The 27922-nt window shown below is 31.1% G+C and overlaps 1 protein-coding gene across 5 annotated transcripts in view; it reads right to left on the bottom strand.

The window, feature by feature from the left end:
• Positions 1-695: 695 nt before the first annotated feature.
• LOC129975634 (organic cation transporter protein-like) overlaps positions 696-27922 on the bottom strand; it is an 81421-nt gene continuing 54194 nt past the window's right edge. For all 5 annotated transcript variants that reach the window (XM_056088721.1, XM_056088720.1, XM_056088722.1 and 2 more), the window contains exons 3-12: positions 27132-27258; positions 21782-21885; positions 17969-18123; positions 15716-15884; positions 11810-11957; positions 8025-8116; positions 6146-6360; positions 5323-5504; positions 3917-4050; positions 696-2716 (exon numbers count right to left, since the gene is read on the bottom strand). In XM_056088721.1, coding sequence (XP_055944696.1) covers positions 2365-2716; positions 3917-4050; positions 5323-5504; positions 6146-6360; positions 8025-8116; positions 11810-11957; positions 15716-15884; positions 17969-18123; positions 21782-21885; positions 27132-27258 — 1678 coding nt within the window. In that variant the 3' untranslated portion in view covers positions 696-2364. The remainder of the gene's footprint in view (positions 2717-3916; positions 4051-5322; positions 5505-6145; positions 6361-8024; positions 8117-11809; positions 11958-15715; positions 15885-17968; positions 18124-21781; positions 21886-27131; positions 27259-27922) is intronic.

Raw genomic sequence — 27922 nt, 5'->3', positions numbered from 1 at the left:
CCCTGTTGTGTTGTGACTTACGGCACTTTACAAGCCAGCTGACAGTTGTCTGTCAGCGATTTAAGCCGAATGAGCGTCTTCTGTTTTTTCAGTAGCGCCAACTAGGGCCAAGAGTACGACTTAGCTAATCACACATCACAACCCTTTTTGCGGGGAGTACTTCATTCATGCATTTCATTCAAAGATCGTAATTTAGACCTGAATCAGAGAACGATCACCTCTGATACAGCAATCCCAGTAGTATTACTCCCGACATGGAGGACTTTCCGACCACGACGGATTTATACGTGCGCCAGCCACCACACACACACGGAGAGTCTTCGGCAGGTGGGGTTCGAACTCGCAACCCAAGGGATGCGAAGCCTCTTAATGGTTCACAATTCTATGCATGTCGAAAAGGAAAACACCTTTATTAGAGAATGCAGCGGGAAGGCTTTAGGGGTACCATTCCATCTAGTTTAATTCTTTCTAAGCTTCATTCGTTCGACAGTCGATTCTGATAAGCAAAAATACGAATATCTTTGAATTTAGGAATAAGAATTTTATCTTTCATGAGCTTAAACACAAAAAAAAAACAGATTCTACTAAACAAAAAAAACACATAATTTTATGAATTTTCTTAGAAAAAAATACACTTTGTCTTTAAAATAGCTTTATTTGAAACAAAAGTGTTTTTACAAATATGCAACATATTTAAAGATAAAATAACATCTGGAATTTATCACTCGGTTGTTACTAAGCACCTGATAAATATTTAGTTTAAAAAAATACACATCATACATAAAAATAATCGTTCAAATTTCAGATTTTATTTATTTTTACAAAATATAGAGATTTATAGATACAAAATTTTTCTGAGATGAAATTTTATGATCTGGTAGTATATACAAATATAGCATCCATTTGCCGTGTCCAATAAGTTAAGTAGAAAGCAATACTTGCATAAAAAGTAATTGGTTAAAATTTATCAAAAATGACGTTAGTAAAAAGATTTCAAAGAAATATATATATATATGCTTATATAGCAATATGAAAATATCTTAAAAATTATTGACTTTTTGTATTTTTATCTAAATTTAATTGTTACATTTTAATAACAAGTTACAATTTTTCATTGCTTGTATACCATTTCAATAGGCGAGTTAAACAGTTCATATCAATACAATGTTACTAGCATAGAAAATAGCAATAATCTTCTGCGAAATTAAAACATATTCGCGTGTCGTAAATATGTATATATTATATATATGTTACCGTTAAAGTATGAAATCCGTTATTTTATAGAATACCTAGTTATTCCATGAAATAACTGATCGTGTCCATTAAAGTGTAAAACTCTCTTGTATTTCATGGTTTAACTAGTTATTTCATAGAATAACGATCTGAAGCCCGTTAAAGTGTAAAATAATCTATATCATATATCTCGCACGACAAATATATTTACCTTCCACCCCTACTGCATTAATGTTTTCGTTTGTTTGTTTTAGAAATAAAAAAAATGTTTTTGTTTTAGAAATAATGTTCTTTGTAATTCCAAGTGTCATTTTAGTAATCCTTGTTGTAACAAATGATTTTAGGGTACGTTTCCATAAATACCATTTATACGCTGCATAAATTAGATAAATTGCTTCTTTTTCGTTTTAATTGTCTATCATTAGTTTAATTTCATTTTAGATAAATTGTTTATTTTACACTTTAACTGTCTCTCATTAGTTATTTCATAGAATACCTAGTTATTTCATAGAATAACAAGTTATTTCATAGAATAACAAGTTATTTCATAGAATAACAAGTTATTTCATAGAATACCTAGTTATTTCATAGAATACCTAGTTATTTCATAGAATAACTAGTTAAAGTGTCAAATTAATAACATATTACACACTTTAAAGGACACGATCAGTTATTTCATGGAATAACTAGGTATTCTATGAAATAACTGCATTATATACTTTAACGGTAACATATATAAAGAATTTCACCACAAATTCCAGTATATTAAGAAAATAATCTCACAAATGGCTAGAACATATAAGACATTTTTTCAATAAGTAGCATACTGGTAATAAAACGAATAAGATGAGATATGAAACAACACTAACACATTTAATATATATATATATAACCAACAGTGAGCAAAAGTTCGGCTGACAATGGCCTCAAACCAAAGTGATGCATACCACTTCCTTCAAAATATGGGAATAGCATCAGTATTTACAAGAAGTCACTAATCTTCACCGGTTCATGTAAAAAACGACAATAAAAATCGTATCAAAAATATTCATCCAAATGTATGTAATAATGAGGGGTGGAACAAAAAACAATTCCTTAAAGTATGCAGATTTTTTCCAACCTAAGAAAGAATCAAAGATTTGTCTTCTCGTCAGGTTCCTCCGCATCAGGAGCGCCAGTCGATGAATCGGCGTTCTCGATTTGTACAGTAACTTCTGAATTTCCATTTGGGATCAATTCTTGGCTTTCGTCGGGACTGGGCTGTTCCGTTTTCTCTTCGGGGGAAGGGTTATTTTTAGTTATTTCGTTGTGGCCATCTTCTTCAGGGACATTCTCCAGCTTCTTACCATTGGCTAGTGGCTTCGGTGAGGGGGATATTACGGTCAGTTCATCGTCCTGTATCACATCCTTATCATCGTTCATGTTGGACAGCTTGACAGTCACATGATGACCGTTTTCTTTGGTCTTTTTCTTAGATCTCCCCCTGTTAAATACATGAAACATTGGGTATCAGCATTGATTTTTGATATTATCTTTAAAAAGTGTTAATTTCATATGTAGTCTGCGCCTTTTGCTGAATTTCCAATGCAACTTTATGTAATAAAGTATATAATGGGATCTCAAAAGGCTGTTAATAAAATTTAATAATAAATTGATCATATAGCTGTCATTTTTAAAATAAAATTCGGAGATACAATAAAAATACTGGTCATTATAGTGTCAAATTTCAATGAAATAGTTAAATGAAAAGAACAAATCAGATTAGGAAAATCATACATTTAATATAATGCAAATTACAATGACACAAAAATACAATTCCATGAATAGTTACATTATAAATTGTTTTTAATAATATAATTATTAAATTTTAATCTAATAAGATAATAATATAATCTTAGTATAACTGTTAGTATGACGGATACGTTGGTTAAATAAGTTCAATATCAACAAAAAAACGTCTGAAGACTAAAAGTAAGATCTCAAAGAATTTAGAGTCCGAAACTATACATACTATTTTGTGTGTTGTTATTTAGAAAATTGTGTTATCTTTCTGATAAAACTTGTATTAATTGCAGCTGTAAAATTCGATGCACAAGCAAGATAGATAATTCGATACACTGATCTATAATCTACACATATGTCAAATTTTAAGGCCTATCTATCAAAGGATGGATTGTCTGTCAGTCTGAAACCTGTAAACACGACAGCTCAAAGTTGCAGTGACATAAATATATTATTTAGTATGTGATTTTGTGGCCACAAATGTAATTCTGTGTCAAATTTTTATACCAATCGATCGGGTAAAATGCGTTTAAAACACAGATTCGATTTTCGGTTGCTATTAATCGCATGCCAGGGATTAATCTCGCCAAATAACTCGCCAAAAATTGACACTTTAGCTTCAGTAAAAGTGCCAAATCCACGTCAAAAGTTAATATGTTGTGACTATTGTATGCCAATGCCATTCAAAGCGTTCTCTGACATAACACCTTTATTAGAGAGTTTGCAAGAAAGTTTTACAAAGACTACTCCCGCTGGTTTTAAATATATTGAATTAACTATATAATTTTGATTAATACCATTTATCTTCATGCAACTAATTACAAAGGAAAAACATCACTTAGGAATAATTTATATAAGTTTCGAAATCTTTGCATCTCAGTTATTATAAATATGTTGTTACCTGGCAGCTGCTTCGGCGAGCGTTTCTGGCACGCTAACGTTACTTGTTTCTGGGAGAAAGAATACCAACAATCCGGAAGTAAAAGCGAGGACTCCAAAGACCACTTGAGGTACCACAGGATGAGTTGCATTTCCCTAAGAAAAAAAAATATTCGAATTATATCACTTCTATACACAGAGTAATTTATAAAAGAATTTTATTCATTTAGTTCAAAGAAATATACACGACAGAAAAATGTCCACTTATAGACTGTATTACAGGTTAAGCATATATAATATAATAAGTTATGAATTTGATTTATGAATTCAAATGATGAACTCATATTAATCAAATAAAAATATCTCAAAATTTTATACTTAAAAATCATATTTGTAGCAGAGAGCTTTATTTTATTTTATTTTTTAAAAGTGCGCCAGCAATGTATTCGATGTAATAGAATTCTAGTAAAGATCTCGGAAGAAAAATCATGAAAAACACTGATGAAGTCACATTGTTGATACCTGTGTCGGAAAGTTTTAGGGAATTTATTTCATATTTATTTGAAAATTGATGCGTTTTCTGTATATTGTATTTTGTGTTTCATAGAAAGAATATTTAAAAATTCTCCGGGTTATCTTCGTAGTAATTTAATACGTCACCCTTCTGAACAAATATGTTAACATAATGTTATGTTAACAAGCAAATATGTTAATAACAAATATGTTAACAAGCTAAAACATAACATCTCGGTTCGGTTTATAATCCAAGCCGATTAATCAAATGTTTTTAAAAACTAAGGTAAAAAATTACACAAAATAAAGAGGATAACTTTTTTATGATGTTGTATTAAGATTTCTAACCAATTTTTCAGAAAAAGCAGATTTAAACAAACAATTACGCAGATTTGAACAAACAATAAAGGAATTTAAATAGCAAAAATAGCATCAGGTAAATAAAATGTGTGTGTATATTAAACGTGTAAACATATATAAAACGTGTGTATATTATTGATGTAATTTAAAGAAAAGTCACACTGAAAGATTGGTGGTAAAAAAATGATAATTTCTAGAATAAAATACTAGATATATAGAAAATGTATGCAATTTTAAATACAAAACATTGAAATCAAAAATAATAAAATGCAAAATTATAAGTTACACAGAACATATTAGATTAAAATATTACAAAGAAAGGTCAGTAAATTTTGGTATGAAACTTCAAAAGGCATGGATATAAAAAATAATTTAAGCATAAAAAAATTAAAAATTAAAATAATTTCTAGAATAAAATGATGCAAAAGACAAAAATCGATTAAGCTTTTTTAATGACACAGAACGAATAAAAATTACGAAGAATATTTCTAGATTTACAAAAATGGAAATGATGAAAATTAAGATTATTTCTAAATCATTATAACAGCAACTCACTAATTCCCTGGCAAATGGTGCCAGGATAGATCCAATTCGAGCAAAGACTGAAGCTGATCCGAGACCAATGTTCCTCACCACTGTTGGGAAGATTTCTGCTGTGAATACAAAGGCGATGGCGAAAGAACAAGTGATACAGAATTTTCCAATCATAGATACTGTCACACTCAACCACCAAGGATCTAAAACAAAAGCATGTATTATATTAAGCAATGTTCGTTTTTGTGTGTCTTCTATGGAAAACTATGGATCAGATTTTATTCAAATTTTTCATACAAATATTTTGAAACCCAAAATAAAATTTTTGGAAAATTGCATGATAATTAAGAGAACGATTATTTTTTTATTAATTAAAAATGATTCATTTTTCACGCTGCCTCGAATTTTCTTTTCCTACGCTGATGGGGAAATACTTCTGATTCTTTTCCCACGCCAATGAGGTAAGGCTATTCTGATGGCGTAGAAAATTATTCGCGCATGTGCAGTGCTTTAACTATTTTTCAGCCAATAGAATTTGAGAGACTGACAATTTTTTTCCTACGTCAATGAGGTAAGGCTTGAAAAATGTTACGCCTATTATTTCAAAGGACAATTTTCTTTATTGTTTTATGCCTTGAAAACTAAAATATTTTAGAAATAACTACTGATGTTCTATAGTATATTAATTAGCGAGTGAAAATTCTAAAGGTATCAAATTTAAATTAAATTAATTAAAGGTATCACAGGGACTAATGTATCAAATTTGTTTCAAAAATGAATTTTTTAAATCCTAATTCTTTAGTTTAGTGGGCATTTTTTTTTAAATATAAACTTTTAAACTCACCGGCAGGTAGTGGATACATGAGAAGGCAAGCTATTCCACCAATGATCATAGCACCGGCCAGAGGGTTCTTCCTTCCATACGAACGAATGGCGGGGATGGTGAGAAAATAGGCTGGAAATTCTACAGCGCCGCAGATTGCGAAATTCACGAAGGCGTCGCCCGCCAGCTCGTTGGTATTATATGACAGCCCGTAATAGACAATGGAATTGACAAACCTGTTCGAATAAAATGAGCAGTTAGATTTTGCATTTTCGTTACAAGCTAGTGTATCTCTGTATCATTGCTTGTGGTTTTAAAATCTATCCATTTATTCCGCAATGCAGTATTAAAAACTGTGACAAAATCGGGAATATTATTCGTTGTTTTTCTTTTATAATTCATAGTTTAGTGCATTTCCTTTCCAACCTCTTCATAATTCTGAACACTGAAAAAAGTACCTTTTTTTCAATGACTAATGAACAATCTCAATGACGAGCGTCTTTTTTCAATGACCAATGAACAATCTAAATGACGAGCGTCTTTTTTCAATGACCAATGAACAATCTAAATGACGAGCGTCTTTTTTCAATGACCAATGAACAATCTCAATGACGAGCGTCTTTTTTCAATGCCCAATGAACAATCTCAATGACGAGCGTCTTTTTTCAATGACCAATGAACATGAACGATCTCAATGGCGAGCGTCTCTTTTCAATGACCAATGAACAATCTCAATGGCGAGCGTCTCTTTTCAATGACCAATGAACAATCTCAATGGCGAGCGTCTCTTTTCAATGACCAATGAACAATCTCAATGGCGAGCGTCTCTTTTCAATGACCAATGAACAATCTCAATGGCGAGCGTCTCTTTTCAATGACCAATGAACAATCTCAATGGCGAGCGTCTCTTTTCAATGACCAATGAACAATCTAAATGACGAGCGTCTTTTTTCAATGACCAATGAACAATCTAAATGACGAGCGTCTTTTTTCAATGCCCAATGAACAATCTCAATGACGAGCGTCTTTTTTCAATGCCCAATGAACAATCTCAATGACGAGTGTCTTTTTTCAATGACCAATGAACAATCTCAATGACGAGCGTCTTTTTTCAATGACCAATGAACATGAACGATCTCAATGGCGAGCGTCTCTTTTCAATGACCAATGAACAATCTCAATGGCGAGCGTCTCTTTTCAATGACCAATGAACAATCTCAATGGCGAGCGTCTCTTTTCAATGACCAATGAACGATCTCAATGGCGAGCGTCTCTTTTCAATGACCAATGAACAATCTCAATGACGAGAGTCTTTTTTCAATGACCAATTAACAATCTCAATGACCACCATCTTTTTTATATAATGAACAATCTCAATGAACAGTACCTTTTTTTTCAATGATTAATGAACGATATCAATGAACAGTAACTTTTTCCGATGATTAATGAACAAAATCAACGAATAGTAACTTTTTTCAATGATTAATTAAAAATCTCAATGAACAGCGTCTTTTTTCAATGATCATAATACTTTTTCATTGTATATTATACTGTATATATACTGATGATTATGTATCATTACCGGTGATTATTCATAATCACCAATAAGTACACTAGTGATTATTCATAATCACCGATAAGTACAGTAGTGATTACTCATAATCACCTTTACTTATACATAATCAGCCGATTAATCATTTTTACCGTAACATACATACATCGTACACTCGAAAATAAAAATTCATTAAACATACTTTTTCTAAAATTTGAACATATTAACATTTATGTTAAACTCCATAAATAAAGTTTTGCTAGAAACATAAAAAATAATAATTAATTAATGAGTTATTAATTTTTATTAATTGTTATTTAATGAAAATTAATTAAAAATTGAACTTACCACAAGAAGTATATGTTGAGTGTCATTTGCCACAAGCCATTAGTTCGCAGAAGATCCAGGTAATTCCCGCTGGCTTCACCCGATTCGTGCATCTGTCAATCGAACCATATCATGTTATTTAAACTGTTAATCAATCGGACTATCATGTTATTGAAACTATCATTGAATCGAACAGAATCATGTTATTGTCAGTTAATCGAATCAAATGGAGTTATTTAAATTGTTAATCAATCGAGCAAAATCATGTTATTTAAATTGTTAGTCAATGAAAAGAAATCATATTTAAAATCTTAGTCAATCGAATAAAATCATGTTAGGCATGTTAGGCTTTGCAAGTGCATAGAAAGTATATGAAAGTAGATAGAGAATATCAAATAACATTCATACATATTTCTAACAAGGAACATTATAACGCTGATCATATGATTTTTAGATCCCTAAATCGAATCTATAGAGATGGGTTGTTACTCCAGCCTCTCAGATTTATGGATATGCTTTTGTTTTAGCATTTTGACCTGGCTAATGAAAGGCCAAAATGTAAACAGAAAAATTGTCTTTATAAGAGTGAAAACTTTCAAAATATTATGATATATGTCTACATGCTGAGAGCATTCCATAACTGTTCCATTATAATCAAAAGTATATATAACTGTCCGGCGACATCCGTAATGTTGGGAGGAGTTTAAGAATGTCCTCTCCCCGTTTCAGAAATCCAACTTCTGTTTTGGCATTTAGAAAATCAGAAAAGTTTATTTTATTTTATGTCCGAGAAATAAAAAAAAAATTATTTTGTAGCTATAATTGATATTAGTATTCAGTTTTAATAATTATGATATTTAAAACATTACACGACTGATAAAGTAATCAAATATAACATAGTTGCAGGAATTAGAAGTTACATAATAAGTTTCATTTCCATTAACACAATGAATCTTGTAAATAAAAATTAGTGAACTAATGCGATATTTTATCATTATTACAGGTTTATATTATCGCTAAATAGATATAAAGACTAGTTACGGGATTATAAGCTTAATGTCTTGATTACATTTAATATTTTTTACACTGAATTATAACAAAAATCAAGGAGTTGAGGTCTGTAGTTTTTATTATGCTGATTTATTCGTTTCTACTTTCGCGAGAGAGGTGGAAGCTTATCTGTTATTTTCCATTGGCATTATTTATTACTTTTAATTTTATATTTGGCATCGCATTTTTAGAGTACTTGTTGAATTCCATCAGCTTTTAAGGTAGCTGATTATAAGTTGGATAGACGATTTTTTGCGAAACTATGATTTTTTTTATTTAATATTCTAAATGTTTGAAGAGGTTTCTTTATTAAACCGTTAGAAATTTGATTCCATTTTTTGGGAAATGACACTGATTTTTATGTTGACATTTACATAAGATTTCAGGCTATTTTACATGTTTAGATGCTGTTTTCTCAGATATAGAATATGATAGAATTTTCTTACGAAAAAACTACATAAATAAAAATCTAATACATATTTTTTGTTCAAATTTGGTATAATTTCTTAATATGCTTTGCAGTTCCTGTAATAGATAATCTATTCATAATAAATAACCTTATCCTGTAATAAATCATACAGAATGTTTTAATGCTTCAAAATGAAAAAAAAAATTAAAAATTTTATTTATTTATCAGTCGAACGCCATTATTTAAAGAATGGATAGAAATACAGCTTATTTTTTAATTCAGGAAGTAGATAATATATTCCTTAAATTATCTGCAAAATTTTAAGCAAATCATTTGATAATCGTCTAAATGAGAAGATTTTTGTTTTATACCTCTTGTTAACAAAAAGCAAAACAAAACTGTTTTTTAATTTTTAAAAATCTTTTGGCACTTAACTGGTATATTTTGGTTTCATAGATGTTTTTTCAATCTTTTTTATACAAATATTCCAAATATAACAATTTTTTGGACGTTTTTCAAAAAAATTCATTACGGAACGTAATCAAATATCTTAAAAATTAGTTGTGATTTCAGACTTTATAAGTTCATAGAATGCCAGATCTTTAATATTCACTTTAATTTTGCAATATACATTTACTTTTAAAGTACGCTGTAAATTATATATATATTTTTTCCCTTAAGCATTCTTCCAATATGCATTAGCTTTTCTACTACAACTTTAATTAGTTAATCTGTAACAATCGAATCCAAAATAGCATTAATCATATAATAGCCCACCTCGACGGACATGCACTCTGCTCCTATTTATAATATATTGCTACGAATCCTTGATGCGGCTTCCCAGAATAGTGGGTTCCATAGGAGATCCCAAAGCTTGGCGACCATTGGCGACTTGGCGACGAATTTGGCGAATTTGGCGCCAAAATAGATTATACCCGAAACATCGAGAATTTTCCCGATCCGTCCAGTAGGAACCGAGTTACGCCTCGAACGTTCCAGATTGGTTGAGAGGCTTCCAGCCCCGCCTCCTGAGACCTATAAAAGGAATCAGCCGCAGCTGCCGGGTAGTCGCGAGCCAGTGGAGTGCGAGAATTGTCGGGAGCGAAAGAGTAGTCGTCGTCGTGAATTCAGGGACGTGAATTGAGTCGTGGACCAGTGGAGTCGTCGTAGTCGGAACCGATGGTAAAGAACTGGCCTTCCAGAGATAAGCAGAGCAGCGCCGGAGTGAGGCTAGTGCTGAACTAAGCTGTGAGCTACTGTCTGCAGTAGAATCTGTTGTATGCTGCTGTTTATGCTGTTTTGTATGCTGCTGTGTATGCTGTTGTTTGCTGCACATCTCGGCTGAAGATAATCGTCTTTTGTGCTGTATATAGTTGTCGTCTTTGTGCTGTCCTGTGCGTCTTCGTGTCAATAAACGTCGTTGTTTTATTTTCTTCTGCCACCTGCTGATTGAACGTTCTCCACACCATATAACCTCCACTATCCAAACGAACCCCGGTAAAATTCAAACATTCTGTTGTGTACGTATCCCATTTTGTATGTTTTATAATTAAATAAATAAGAAACATACATACGATTCACTATTTACTGGTAAATAACACTTGTAGAGGGACGAGGCTCTTTATAACTTCATTATGAGATAGATGAAAATAGTAGACGAATTTCAGGAACAATTACTTAATTATTCTCGAAGTTCCCCATTTCACAAGACAAAACAAACACGAAAATCCAAAGCAAGACACTCCTTTAGAATACAATCTAATAGTGACCTCCAAGAGGATCATGGGAAATACTGTTCGTTTCAGTATCCTGAGACGACCACTTCTCAACGATTCTATCTCATTAAGGGGAGAGGCAGAAGAATGAGCGCTTTTCTGGAATTCGTCATTCTTTGACCTTGATTTGACCCTATTAGATACTGTTTCGTTCAATCCTTTTTTTCATGTGTACTTGAGTATCGTGTCATTTCTGATCTTATTAATTTATTTTAATTTAGTCTGCGAGTAATCCGAGTTTACTTAATTGTTAAATGAAAACATCTGCTCCTTTAATTCTTCCTCCCACCCTTAATTTGACTATTAAACCCATCTTAACATATGCGCAAAAGCGCGGAGAGTTTCAGAATCCGTTGGCAAACAATATACCTTGATGTCAATAAGGTAACGCCATCTGTTGTATCAAAAGAGAAGGTAGTAGAGTTAATGTAACCGCCACACGTTGAATTAACCCAATGGGATTGTTCGGATGATCCAATGCGAAAAGACGAGGAACATAAATGTTAAGAAAAAATTCTCTTGCTAAATATTTAAATAGATTGGGTTATATTAGCACGATATTCAAAATTTACCTCCGTTGCTTTCACCATCATCTTCTTCAGCTTGGTGTCGATGTCGCAGAGCTTTCTGCCATTCGTTTTTGCAGCTTTGTTCAACACTTTCAGGGCTTCATCTACTCTTCCTTTGGACATCAGCCAACGAGGGGATTCCGGAAGAATCCTTTGAAGAATAGAACAAATCAGGATAAATAATAATAAAGAACTAATGAATAATTTTAAAAAATACAAAGAAAAACGAGGGAATCATTTCCATTTCTTTAAAAGCATTGATGATGAGACTTGGCAGTATGTCGCAAAGCAGTTTAAATCAGTGTGTGTCCAATGGATCAAAATATAGTTTTTATAAAAAATTTAATATAAATATCAATTATATTTAGTTATATTAATAATTGATTTGATTCCATTTACTTGCATAACTTTCCATTTTGAATTCACATGGCCGCATTTTAAGGTGTACCTTCTCATTTTGAACCGAGGTCATATGACAACAGCAAAACATGACCATGACTTTCGTGCCACTTTAATGAGAAAACGGATCCTCAAGGTCATTTTATGGCAGATCTTTGAGTCGTAACTTTATTACCAGTCCTCGTAGGAGCGGAAAATGTCTTAACCCTTTAAAGGGCCATTTTTTTCTAGTATTATTATGTTAAAATATTTTTAGGCTTGAAATTAGAATAAGAAAAGGAATTCATTTAGCTTATTAGATAAATTTAATTTGATTCATTAATTAATTTGGTTAATTAATAATTAAGTATCAAATCAAGACACATCATTTTGTGTCAAATAAAGAACTAAAGCATCTAAGTTTCTGTCTTTCTAAAAAAATGTGTCAGAACTTATGCCAACCTACATAAATTCATACAAAGATTGATAAATTTGATGGGAAGCATACTTCCCACAGCCCTAGAAAGGGTTAAAATATGAAACGAAATTTAACTTAAAGGAATGTAGTTAACTTGAACGATAAATTTCAATTTGGAGTAAATGTGAGGAAAAATTCCTGTATCTCCGCTTAAATTAGTATATATAACATTTATATTTAGATGTACTATTAATTTATTCAATTTTATTTAGTTATATAGTTTTCTCTTTTAAATCAATACGTGAATATTTTAAGACAGTTCTAATAATTTTGAATCGATGTCATGTGATAACAACAAACATAAACATGATTTTCCTGCCATATCAACAGGATAACTGATCCTTAAAGTCAAATTAGGGAAGATCTTCAAGCCAAAAATGTATCATCAGTTTTTGAAGATGGACAAAATTTCTTAAAATATATATAGAGAAGTTCAACTTTAAATAATGCAATCAATTTTGAGGATCAATGTCAACTTCGAATAAAGTTTAGCGAAAAGAATTCCTGTATCTGTCATAGAATTGTTAAAAATTAATAAACAAATATAATGGTAAAAAATAACTTGATATTATTTAAAAAATTTTAATTGACTGCTTTAATCGTTGTAACTTTTGCCAAGATATTATGTATATTTCCAATTTAAAAAAATTATAAAAATGTAGTTCATAATCTTAATATTTCATAAATTATTATTATTATAATCAAAAAAATTGTTAATAAGATTTTTGTTTCACAAAATGTATCAAAAAGTTCCAATTTTAAAACTATAAAAATTTCGTTCTTAATTATATAAAATTCCATAAATTAACACTATTATAATCAAAATATTAATTTATAAGATTTTTGCTTCAGAAAAATGGATAGAGTTTCTAATTTAAAAACTATAAAAATCTAGCTCTTAATTATATAAAATTCCATAAATTAATACTATTATCAAAAAATTAGTTAATAAAATTTTTCTTTCACAAAAATGCATCAAAAAATTCCGATTTGAAAACTATAAAAATTCAGCTCTTAATTACATAAAGTTCCATAAATTAATACTATTATAATCAAAAAATCACTCAATAAAATTTTCGTTTCACAAAAATGTATCAAAAGGTTCCAATGATTATTACTATTATTATAAAATTCCATAAATTAATACTATTATAATAAAAAAATTACTAAATAAAATTTTCTTTTCACAAAAATGTATCAAAAAATTCTAATGATTATTACTATTATAAAATTCCATAAATTAATTCTATTATAATCAAAAAATTAGTTAATTGCATTTTTTTAACAAAAATGTATCAAAAAGTTCCGATTTGAAAACTATAAAAATGTAACTCTTAATTGCATAAAGTTCCACAAATTAATACTATTATAATCAGAAAATTACTTCAAAAAATCTTCGTTTCACAAAAATGTATAAAAAGTTCCAATGATTATTACTATTATTATAAAATTCCATAAATTAATACTATTATAATAAAAAAATTACTAAATAAAATTTTCTTTTCACAAAAATGTATCAAAAAATTCTAATGATTATTACTATTATAAAATTCCATAAATTAATTCTATTATAATCAAAAAATTAGTTAATTGCATTTTTTTAACAAAAATGTATCAAAAAGTTCCGATTTGAAAACTATAAAAATGTAACCCTTAATTGCATAAAAGTTCCACAAATTAATACTATTATAATCAGAAAATTACTTCAAAAAATCTTCGTTTCACAAAAATGTATAAAAAGTTCCAATGATTATTACAATTATTTAAAATTCCATAAATTATTACTATTATAATCAAAAAATTTGATAATAAAATTTTCGCTTCATATATAAGTATCAAATTATCACACTAAGCTTAGTTTAGCTACATCAGGTAAATAAAAATCCCAGTAACATCTTTAGAAATTATACAAAATACGAAAATTTAACGAAGTGGAAATGAAAAAGCATTCATTTTATAGAAAAAGCATTCATTCTATACATAATTTACTTTTTATTGAAGAGGCGACAAGTTCAGTTCAGTTATATTAAGGTCCCATTTTTTTAAGAAATACTAAGGCTCTTTTGGGATGGACTTCGTCATTTTGAATCGCGATCAAAATTTTCGATCAGGTTTTGATACACGACACCTGATCTGATACCCCTTCCAAACTTTCGCACCCTACTAGCGGGAGGAAGTTTGGCTCCGACATATTTAACAGGCACCAGATCCATTTACACGGCGGTTCTTCGAGGGAATCGGGTCACGAACCTAAAACCCCTCCGGTTCCGCAGCCGAAACCTTATCATCAGGCCTGACGATAAAAAATTACAAAAAAAAATCACTAATAGGGGGAGTAATAACAGGAACTAATGAATACATATACGAAAGAAATTGTGTTTTTAAGATTTTATTTACAATAATAAATGCTCAATGTGGACTGAAATGAATTCTGTTGCACTAACCATGTAATATTTCTACTGAGCAACCACATAATGGAATTATGGAAAGTGTGTAATTCTATTAACCCTGTCACCGTCCTCCCTTGTCCTCGAAAATTTGTCTTTTCTCTGTTTCTCGCAACATTAGAACAAACAAAAATAAAAAATCAAATAAGTAAACATTTACAAAGCGTTTTAAATGCTTAAAAGTTTTTAAATGTAGAAGAACTCTTCAAGCGCGTTATGGACGCCCTGCAGAAGCTTCACTTGAACGCGCTAGGTGCGTTAGTTTAATTTATTTAGTTATATTAACGTCCCGTTTCAAAGCAACGCGGGCTATTTTGGGACGGACCTTGTAATGTTGCACTGTGGTCAGATGACGAGGACGACACCTGAGCTGGCAACCCCTATCCAAATTTCCACATCACACCAGAGGGAGAACGTTTGACCTCTATGGATTTAACATGCAACAGACACGCTTACACGAAATTCTTCGGTGGAATCCAGTATCGAACTTGAAACCCTCCGGTTCCTGAGATCTTACCGACAGACAACCGCAGCCCCGTTAGATGCGTTACGGACGACCTAAGAGGTTAATAATGGACTAATTTACTATCAGCAAGATTTTCTTACCACCAAGAGGTGAGGAGGATGACGCAAGGGGCAGTCAGAGCGACTTGAATCCAGAACCAGTCTCGCAGGAGCCAGGCAATCCCTGGGAGGGACACAAAACCGATGCACCAACCGAAGTTAATGGCCACTCCGTAAATGGATCGCTCGCTGGGTCCAAGAAGTTCCATCACTGAAAACAAATAATCTGTATTAAAACTAGCTGCATGATCGCACTCAAAAAAGGATTCATATGGTTGTACCTTAATCTGTAGCCATGGGGATATTCTTTCATCATCTCATAGATGTGCCAAAACATCGTAATCGATGGTGATAAAAAAAAAGATGATAATTACATGCTTTAGCAAAATATTAATTGGTTTGTTTCCCACTTAATGGTCCAATTACTTCTTTCCCTTATACTCTTAAAGTTTATATTCTATAATAAAATGATCTGCCATTCCTTTTGCCTTTCTGTATTGAAATATCTCGTTTTTGCCAAAACTTTCGTTTCTTGAGTACTTAAAAATTCCGTGTCCTCCAACGATTTGTTCGAGAAAATGCCTCTTATTCGATGAATTCAACCATTTCAAAATGTTCTTTTATTTTCTATCCGTTTTTATGATTATTCCAATGGTGTTGCCATTCAGAATATGTTGTTGTTGTTGCTTGTCCCTCTTGGATTGAACTTCAATTGAAACCAAATATTACTTGGTCGGGATATATGGGAAAGAGCGGTGCAGTAGCTTCTGAGGGCAAGGTCCCCTGAGCACCCCAGGGTGGAAGTCCGACTTTAGCTCATATGAAGATGACACTCACACACTCGCTTGCACAATCCCTTTTTACAGAGGTGGGGGGGGGGGGTTCTTTCTCACACCTCACAGGCAGAACACAGGGTACAGAACAACCATGTTCGAAACAGGACTCAAACCCGGGACGCCCAGATCACAGGGAAGACACGCTACCCCTAGGCCAGGACGCCGGCATTCAGAATATAGTATCATAAAGGGAAAGAGAACCAAGCATACTTTGTTAGCTAATTAAGTGAAAGAAAATAATACACCAGCTATTGGCAGACATCTCAACTGCAAAATTTACGATATAGCAATATTATTGTTATTTCACTTCACAATAACATTATAAGTGGTCAAAGTACAATCCGTTTAAGTGATGCACGCTTTGCATGTTGTTATCAATGTAACTGTACTGTTTTGTATTGTTGTAAATATATATTCCATGAAACAAGTGTTGCACCCCCTTCTTTAACTTAATTCGCTGACGAGGGTCATCATTTTCATTGGCTATGCCATGTTTTATTGTTAAAAATGATTTCTAAACGTATATTTCATCTGCTCTTCAAGTATGTCTCGAAATATCCTGAACGGGTTTCAAAGATACCACTTACTTCTAATATAAAACCAACCCACAATCCTCCAAAAATGTATCTCATGCATTTCATGAAATTTTACAAGTATAAGCTGCTGCTGTAAGATTAGAAAATATTAAGGGGGAAAACAGTTAAAATGCATTGTAAAAAATGTTCACAGTCAATAGTTTTCAATGCTCCTTTCCTCCCAATCTCATAAATTAGACTTACCATTCTTGAGTATACCATACATCATACCATGAGGCAGCCATCCTTCATCTACTATTCCACGCTCAAAGATTTAATTGGTCAGTGTTGCTGAAGTTTAACTGCATTAACATGAGTTATGACAATGATAGCGCTATCCATAATGTTTTTTTTTCTGATTTCATATAGTTTTAAATGTGTCGAAGACATTCTCTACCAGAAATGACTGCAGCTATGTTTGGCTCTGTTATTAATAAAGATGTGGTTTTGGAAATTAAATATTCATCATATACCACTTTTCATTATTAAAAGGTGGATAGAATTGTTGATAATCGTCCTCATATTTTAATTGGCATCTCTTAAGTTTAAAATACTTCTTGATTTTAGAGACGAATCAAAATTATTTCTAGTTTTAAAACTACCCCTCCAAACCATTAAAAATTATCGACTAATTGTAATTTTTTTTTCCTTTTAGGCTGAAAATATAATTCAAATCAAAGTATAAAAACATTTATATCAAGTAAAATACAGTTAAATTAAATCAATTGAAATGAGATTGGATCTAAATTGATCAGATAATTTATTTCTCCGAACAAATAATTTGCATTTTGTATCATGAAACATTGCAATGTAGATTTTGAAGTTCAGATTCTTTTTTTAAATAAATAAATGATTAAAAATGCATTGTAAAACATTATACTCACGTAAAACAAACGAGACGTTATACACTCCAGAAATGCCGAACGAAACGAAGAATCTGGTGACGATGAACATGATAAATGATGTGGAGAAGGCACAGATCACGGCGGAAAACAATGTGATGGCACAGCAAGCAATAATTGTGGGTTTTCTGCCCAACCTGTAATAAAATTATTGGTTAGATTATACGTGTAAGATAATCTACACATCCTCAGAAAAATTTACATAGATAAGGAATATAGACACGAAGAAACTATCCAAAATACAACATACAGTTATAATGAGTTCAAATGTGAAAAAATAGAAGAGGAAATTTACATATGGGTAATTTACAGAATAATTTAAACAGCCACAACGAAAAAAAGATAAACTTTATAGGTTCATAAATGTGAAAAAATGGAAAGTTGTCTATAGCTTCTTAAAACTAATTATGCTAACTAAATGCAATGATACTTAGTTTTATCGACGTGAAGTCCTCATGGCAAGAGATGATCTACCAGTGGATCATTTACAAAACAATGAAAGAAGCCACATCGATAAAAATGGTGAACTTCGCGTGTTTCAGAAGTTATTCAGATGTTGTCTATAGCTTCCTCAAACTGATTTGTTGTCTAAATGCAACAATGCATCGTTTCATCTACGTTACCTGCTCATTAATACATGGCAAGAGACAATTTACCGGTAGATCATTTACAGAATAATGAAAACAACCATACTGAATATTTGAAGAATGAGAAAACTTCGAGTGTTTTCACAAATATGGAAGAAGGAGAAAATATGAAATGGTATTCCATGAAACTCATTGTGCAGTGTAAGTAACACGACATTTGCTTTTATCAAAGTGAACTTGCTCATAAATATCTGAAGAGAAAATTTACATATGGGTAATTTACAGAATAACGAAAACAGTCACAACGAAAAAAAGATATTCATGGGTTTCAGAAATGTGAAAAGGTGAAAAGTTGTCTATAGTTTCTTAAAACTGACTGTACTATCTAAGTGCCACGATACTTGGTTTTGTGGACGTTAACCTCCTCGTTAATCCATAGCGAAAGATGATTTACCAGGTGTACATTCACAGAATAATGAAAGAAGAAGCCACATCGAAAATAAAAGGTAAACTTCATATGTTTCAGAAGTTACTCAGATGTTGTCTATAGCTTCCTAAAGCTAATCATGCTGTCTAAATGCAAGAATACTTCGTTTTATCGACGAGAACCTCCTCATTAAAAATGGTAAGAAATGATTTACTGGTGATTCATTCACTGAATAATGAAAGAAGCCACATCAAAGAAAAGCTAAATTTGACGTGTTTCAGAAGTAGAAAAAGTGAAATGTTGTCTATAACTTCCTAAAACTGATTGTGCTGTATAAATGCAATAATACTTCCTTTTAAGCCTTGAACCTCCTCATTAATACATGACAAGATATGATTTATCGGAAAATCATTTACAGTATAATGTAAATGGCCAGACTGAACATTTGAAGAAAGGACAAAATTCGCATGTTTTACAAATATAGAAGAAGGGGAAAGGATAAAATGATGTTCATAGCTCCATGAAACTCATTGTGCAGTTTAAATGACACAACATTTGCTTTGATCATCCTGACTTGATAGTAAATATATAACAAGAGATGATTTACATATGGATAATTTAAAGAATAATGAAAGAAAGCATATCTGAAAAATGGTATACTTCATGTGTTTCAAAAGTTGTTCAGTAGCTGTCTATAGCTTCCTAAATTAATTGTGCTGTCTCAATGCAACGATACTTCGTTTTATCGACGGTAACTTCCTCATTAATCCACGGAATACCATCAACTTTTGATGATTTACCAGTGGATCATTCTCAGAATAATGAAAAAAGCTATATCGGGAAAAAAAGGTAAACTTCATGAGTTTCAGAAGTTTCTCAGCTATTGTCTATAGCTTCCTCAAACTGATTGTGCTGTCTAAAGGCAACGATACTTCCTTTTATCGTTGTGAACCTCCTCATTAATACATGTCTAGAAATGTCTTACTGGTGGATCATTTACAGAGTAACGACAGAATCCACATCGCACATTTCTGAGAAAGGTTCTAACTTCGCTTGTTTTACTTTATATATTCGTGCGCATATGAGTATAATATATCATTCTTTTTAAATAACTAACGCAATCCTTATTTGTAGTATTTAATATTTTTTCCGCTGTTCTTTACCTTGAGCAGACAAACTTCAAAAAATTCTTTTACAAAAGGATATTCAATTTAAAATTTCTTTGAAATCCTGCATGTAATGTTCAATTCTTTCTTGTTCTGCCAATTTGGAAAATATTTTCTTTGATTCGTTTTAATATTTTGCTATTTGGGTTACATGTATAGTTTATTCGGTTATTCAGATTATTGATACATAACCATATTGTTTAATTTCGCAATAGAGATGACTGTTTTAGCTAGATGTTAGACTAATTTTTGTAAGCCTGGTTTAATTTCATATACAAATATTTGCAAAGCAATTAACCACCATTATCCTAATTCTGTTGGAAATGTTTTTTTACAATGGAAAAAAAATCAGTCTTTCAGCAATTTTTTTTAAAAATTTACATCCGTTTTTTCACAAATTTTTGAGTTGTACTTACTTAACAGTTAATACTTCCCTTCACTGAACGCTGTTTGGAATTTATGACTAATGCCACGCAAAAGCAAATTTTCATTTTTCTGTAACAATATTGACAGTAACTCGGCTCTCAAAAGTATAAAATATTTTCAGAATAATTCTGGACGGCGTCCTGGCCTAGGGGTATCATGTCTTCCCATGATCTGGGGGTCCTGGGTTCGAGTCCTGGTTTGGGCATGGTTGTTCTCATCCCTGTATTCTATCTGGGAGTTTTGAAAGAACCGCTCTGTAAAAAGGGGTTGTGTAAGCGAGTGTGTGTGTGTGTCATTTTCATATGAACTAGAAGGCAGACTTCTGCCCTCGGGTGCTCAGGGGTCTTTACCCTCAGAAGCTACTGCACAAACTCGGCTTAAATCGCTGACCTCTTCAGTGGACTTGTCTATGACAAGTGCCATAAGTAACAAAAACAGAATTACTCTGAACTATAAAATTTATATTCAATAAAAAAAAGGAATTAAATGGTGAATGACCCATTGCTTGTTATAATAATCTCTTTGAATAAAATTATTTACATTCATTTTATTGCTAAAATTAAAGATTGAATTGCATTAAAAATTTTGATATCCTTGAAAGATAGAATATTCTTTATCTCAGAGATTTAATACTTACCTCTGCATTAAATTTAGCTACGAGTTCTAATAATTTTTGTTCAAATGTACAAGTTAAGACATAAAACAGATGTCGTTCTTACTAAACTAAGCTATGCTAACTTTTGTTTTATCCCTAATGCTTGCATCTTTTTGTTCTATAATAAATTTCATTATTAATTAAAATAAAGCAATAGGATTAAAATAAAAACTTTTTATACACAATTGAAATTTTTTTAAATGTAAAATATCAAAAAGTTCTGCCACTTTTTTTTATATACATAGATTTAATAGATAACAGCTACTGTTCGTTTCAGGATCCCAAGACTAACACTACACTTCGCTAAGGGATGATACTCAGAAAATGGCGCTGTTATTACGCCTCCTAACTCAGCGAATAATCTGAGTGCGTCCTATTTCTAGATGTAAAAAGTTCCTCCTTTCGACTTTCCACTCAACTTTTTCTTGATGAAATAAATATCTGACGCATGCGCAAAAACGCGAAGAGTTTCTGAAGCGGAGAATGAACAGTATTTAATATTTCCATTAGAAGTAAAAAAAAAAGGTAACTTACGAATCAGCTAATTGTCCAAAAAGCAAACTGGCGACGAATGTCCCAGCCATAAAAACAGACTTGGACAGTGACACCAGCCATTCTCTACTACAAACCAGATCCCACTACAAAAACAAGAAATGACTTCAATCAATCAAAATTTCAATCCATTTTAGAAACATGAGTTTTAATGAATATTTCTTTCGCTTAATTAGTAGTAATAAATAGAAATTTCCATAAAATATTCTTATAGACTTTTACAACATAAACAGGATTATTAGCATTTTGAATCCAAATATAAATATTGTTAATCACAGATGAGATGTGTGCTACATTCAATTTTAAATATCTGTATAATACTTTTATAATCTATTTCATGAATATTTTTAAAAAAGATTCTTTTTAAAAATATTCTTTATTATCTATATAAATAAAAGTAATATTCAAAAATAATTCGTACTCATAAAAATTCACATATAAACAAATTATTTTATCTTCTGTGTAGCCCACTCAATTTAATGAAAATATTACAGATATTATAAATCACTAAATCTTCCAAATCCCAAATCGCAATTTTTAATCAAATTTTGATTAAATTACTCTTTAAAAATTATTAATAGCGTTTGGGAAAAATTAGATTTTAACTGTTTTTAAAAACCTTTTGGTACAATTTAAATTTTAAAAAGCTAAAAAATTCAAAAATCGTTTGGAGTTAAATATATTCTAATTTTAATTGAAAATAAATATAGAGACGATATATGTTTATGCTTTATAATATTTTACGTAAAATCATTTTCATTTAACAAATACTATATACTTTTAAAACAAAAATATGACAATATTTTCATCTCAAACAACGCCGTATGTATCAGCTAGTCAATAATGAAGCGAAATCCATTTTCAGAATTTATTCAGCAGAAACTAATCAAAGATCATAGATTCAATCAAATATTCTGTTAGCGTTTCTTTAGCGAAGACAGCTTGCTTCCGATTTCGCAATTCTTCATTGATAATACGTTATCGCAACCCTTTTATATAGTAGAAATTTCCTACATCTGCGTCAAGTATTAAAATAAGTTATAGCTAAGATATGCTTCCGCAGCTTTCTATATTTGACAAATGAAGCGCCTGAACATATTTGTGGTGGTGCCGTCTCTTCTAAGCTACAAATAGAAGTGGATATTTCTGAATGTAGCGACCTTCCTCTAGCTATTTTTGCATAAAACGTGAACTGAAAATAAATATCTCAAATGAAAATGTTAGCAAAATAAATATTTATCTGTAATAGAGAACTAATAATTGTTTGGTTACATTATTTTATTTGCTTTGACTAGTTATATGCTTTTTTTGTAATTTTTATCTGTTCTTAATGAGAAACTATTTTAATATCTAATATTTTCATAATGTAATTGATAGTTAATCAATTCCATATAAACAACTCCATTTAATAGCGATTTTGTGAAAAAATTATAATAGGATTTCATATTTATATAATGGATTATAAATTAAAAACTATTTTTTAACTTTGATAATACGTTAATTAATACTTTTTTATTTTAAAACTATTTATTTAAATTACAACTATTTTTTATAAATTTTAAATTAAAATTAAGTTGTGTTTTTTTTTACATATGCCTTTAAACACACAATAAATGTGTTTTATTGTTTATTTAGTTATTTTATTTAGTTTTTTTTATCACTCAATTATTTTCACTCTAATACTGATAAAAAATTAATTTGATGAAATGAAATATCCTAGGTGACCTTCGTAGAAAATTGCGCACACAATAGTAACCGTGTATTCTTTAAATTAATTTCAAGTTTTTATCGAACAAAAAAACTCTGTGATAAGTACAATCTTGAAAGATAGCATTTCAAACATTTCAGTTTTCAACAATTATACAAGTTTGACATCAGAAAATCACCCATTAAATCATCTCCGGAATTTCTTATCGTGTTCTCGAAGAAGCGAATATGCCTTATCAACTCAGAAATAAGAAAACGATATTTTCTGTCGATTTTTTTTTATTTCAAAATAATGTTTACACTAACTCGTCCCTCTCAAGGTATTTATGTATTTCGAAATAAACAGAATTCATTCATGAATTTTTGTATTCACAATTTTTTAATTTTAAAAATGATATTCACACGCATCTCTACTCACATGCTTGAAGTGAATTTATTTTATTCTTGATTTTCTTACGCACATTATAAATTTAAAATTAATATTTAGGTATACCAACCCATTCCTAATGAAATACTTTACACTATATTCAAATTTTTAATGTAAATATTTTTAATTCAAGTAAAAAAAAATTGAGCTGAAAACTGTAATTTTTCTTTTAAGGAAATAATATTGAACAGAAATGCCTAAATACTGGATATAGCAAGAACTTCAAAGGGAAATTATAAAAGCTTGAACATCTGATAAAGATACTTGAGTTAAATTGAATTTTAATATTAATTCTTGAGAAAAAGCACACTTAAGCCACTTTTCCCTATCAAGCGTATTATAAATAGTAGCGCACATAAGTTACTTTCTTTTAGCAACTGTATTAGGAATAGCAGCACACTTAAGCTACTTTCTCCTAGCAATCTTATTAGAAATAGTAGCGCACATAAGTTACTTTCTTTTAGCAACTGTATTAGGAATAGCAGCACACTTAAGCTACTTTCCCCTAGCAAGCTTATTAGGAATAATAACGGACATAAGCAACCTTCTCCAAGCAAGTTTGTTAGGAATAAATACTAGCACACGTAAGCAACCTTCTCCAAGCAAGTTTGTTAGGAATAAATACTAGCACACGTAAGCAACCTTCTCAAAGCAAGTTTGTTAGGAATAAATACTAGCACACGTAAGCAACCTTCTCAAAGCAAGTTTGTTAGGAATAAATACTAGCACACGCAAGCAACATTCTCCAAGCAAGTTTATTAGGAATAAATACTAGCACACATAAGCTACTTTCTCCTAGCAATCTTATTAGAAATAGTAGCGCACATAAGCTACTTTTTTTAGCAAGTATATTAGGAATAGCAGCACACTTAAGCTACTTTCCCCTAGCAAGCTTAGGAATAATAGCGGACATAAGCAACCTTCTCCAAGCAAGTTTGTTAGGAATAAATACTAGCACACGTAAGCAACCTTCTCAAAGCAAGTTTGTTAGGAATAAATACTAGCACACGTAAGCAACCTTCTCAAAGCAAGTTTGTTAGGAATAAATACTAGCACACGCAAGCAACATTCTCCAAGCAAGTTTATTAGGAATAAATACTAGCACACATAAGCTACTTTCTCCTAGCAATCTTATTAGAAATAGTAGCGCACATAAGCTACTTTTTTTAGCAAGTATATTAGGAATAGCAGCACACTTAAGCTACTTTCCCCTAGCAAGCTTATTAGGAATAATAACGGACATAAGCAACCTTCTCCAAGCAAGTTTGTTAGGAATAAATACTAGCACACGTAAGCAACCTTCTCAAAGCAAGTTTGTTAGGAATAAATACTAGTACACGCAAGCAACATTCTCCAAGCAAGTTTATTAGGAATAAATACTAGCACACATAAGCTACTTTCTCCTAGCAATCTTATTAGTAATAGTAGCGCACATAAGCTACTTTTTTTAGCAAGTATATTAGGAATAGCAGCACACTTAAACTACTTTCCCCTAGCAAGCTTAGGAATAATAGCGGACATAAGCAACCTTCTCCAAGCAAGTTTGTTAGGAATAAATACTAGCACACGTAAGCAACCTTCTCAAAGCAAGTTTATTAGGAATAAATACTAGCACACGTAAGCAACCTTCTCAAAGCAAGTTTGTTAGGAATAAATACTAGCACACGCAAGCAACATTCTCCAAGCAAGTTTATTAGGAATAAATACTAGCACACATAAGCTACTTTCTCCTAGCAATCTTATTAGAAATAGTAGCGCACATAAGCTACTTTTTTTAGCAAGTATATTAGGAATAGCAGCACACTTAAGCTACTTTCCCCTAGCAAGCTTATTAGGAATAATAACGGACATAAGCAACCTTCTCCAAGCAAGTTTGTTAGGAATAAATACTAGCACACGTAAGCAACCTTCTCAAAGCAAGTTTGTTAGGAATAAATACTAGCACACGTAAGCAACCTTCTCAAAGCAAGTTTGTTAGGAATAAATACTAGCACACGCAAGCAACATTCTCCAAGCAAGTTTATTAGGAATAAATACTAGCTCACATAAGCTACTTTCTCCTAGCAATCTTATTAGAAATAGTAGCGCACATAAGCTACTTTTTTTAGCAAGTATATTAGGAATAGCAGCACACTTAAGCTACTTTCCCCTAGCAAGCTTATTAGGAATAATAACGGACATAAGCAACCTTCTCCAAGCAAGTTTGTTAGGAATAAATACTAGCACACGTAAGCAACCTTCTCAAAGCAAGTTTGTTAGGAATAAATACTAGCACACGTAAGCAACCTTCTCAAAGCAAGTTTGTTAGGAATAAATACTAGCACACGCAAGCAACATTCTCCAAGCAAGTTTATTAGGAATAAATACTAGCACACATAAGCTACTTTCTCCTAGCAATCTTATTAGAAATAGTAGCGCACATAAGCTACTTTTTTTAGCAAGTATATTAGGAATAGCAGCACACTTAAGCTACTTTCCCCTAGCAAGCTTATTAGGAATAATAACGGACATAAGCAACCTTCTCCAAGCAAGTTTGTTAGGAATAAATACTAGCACACGTAAGCAACCTTCTCAAAGCAAGTTTGTTAGGAATAAATACTAGCACACGCAAGCAACATTCTCCAAGCAAGTTTATTAGGAATAAATACTAGCACACATAAGCTACTTTCTCCTAAAAAGCTTATTAGGAATAAATAATAGCACACATAAGCTACTTTCTCCTAGAAAGCGTAATAGGAATAAATAATAGCACACATAAGCTATTTTTCCCTAACAAGCTTATTAGGAATAGTAGCGCACGTAAGTTTCTTTCTCCAAGCAAGTTTATTAGGAATAGTAGCGCACATAAGTAGTTTACTCCTAGTAAGCTTATTAGACATAGAGCACATAAGCTACCTTCTCCTAGCATGTTTATTAGGAACAGTAGCACAATAAACTACTTTCTCCTAGCAAGCTTATTAGGAATAAATAATAGCGCACATAAGCTACTTTCTTCTAGCAAGCTTATTAGGAATAGTAGCGCATTTAAGCTTTTTTTTTCCTCCAAGCAAGCTCGCTTTCAGATTTAATGTCCAGCACAATCTCAGAATTCATCTCGATGCTTCCTTTATTCATACAATGTATCTAAAAGAAACAAGTAACGACATTTCCATGAAAAAAACGAAATTTTAAATGCAAGAAAGTTCGGCATTGCCTTACCTGACTAAGAACAGTTGATTTATACAATGATGTGTCATATTCCCAAGCATCACAAGAAATGACTTCGTCACTTCTAAACACTGTACTGTTTTCGTCGATCGGATACGAGGCGTTAACAAATTTGTACCTAAAAAATAGATGAAAATGTTTTTTGAAACTCGAAAAAATAATTCAGGAAAATTTTATTTTTATTGCTAAAAAATATGTAATGAATAAAATATAAAATGAAAAAGTAGAATTGTAAAAGACAATAATCTCAAAGTATAAAATAAATTTATGACGTAATTTTCACTTCAGCTTATTTACTAAGTTATTCTTGACTTTATCAAGTGAACATTTTACATTTCATGTGATATTTTCTCTTCTTATATGCGGCAACACTTTTAGAAAATTTCATTTTATTTAAAAACATATCGCAAATCTTAAAATATTTTTTAACCTATTTGTATAATTTTAATTATTTACATATTTCGGAGAAAAAAAAGAAATTTAATATTAATAATTTGACGGACAAAATAAATTGTAAAAAAATGTTTTTCAATTCCATTTAAATTTTATATAAAAAAATTACATTTAAGGAGATTAACGAAATATTAAAAGAGACTTTAAAAGGATACTGTGGTACTTTGATTAAAAATATGTCACTATAGCTACTTAAACTTAAACATCTTAAAATTAATCAATCATTTTAATATTTTTAAAGTGCTAAAATAATTTTAAAAATGTTTTTTAATTCCAGAATAATTTAAGCCAAAGCTGCCAACTTGCTAACTTAAATAATTTAGACAAAT

This window comes from Argiope bruennichi, chromosome 7, assembly GCF_947563725.1.
Source record: "Argiope bruennichi chromosome 7, qqArgBrue1.1, whole genome shotgun sequence".
Lineage (NCBI taxonomy): Eukaryota > Metazoa > Arthropoda > Arachnida > Araneae > Araneidae > Argiope > Argiope bruennichi.
This window is presented reverse-complemented; position numbering and strand designations above follow the sequence as displayed.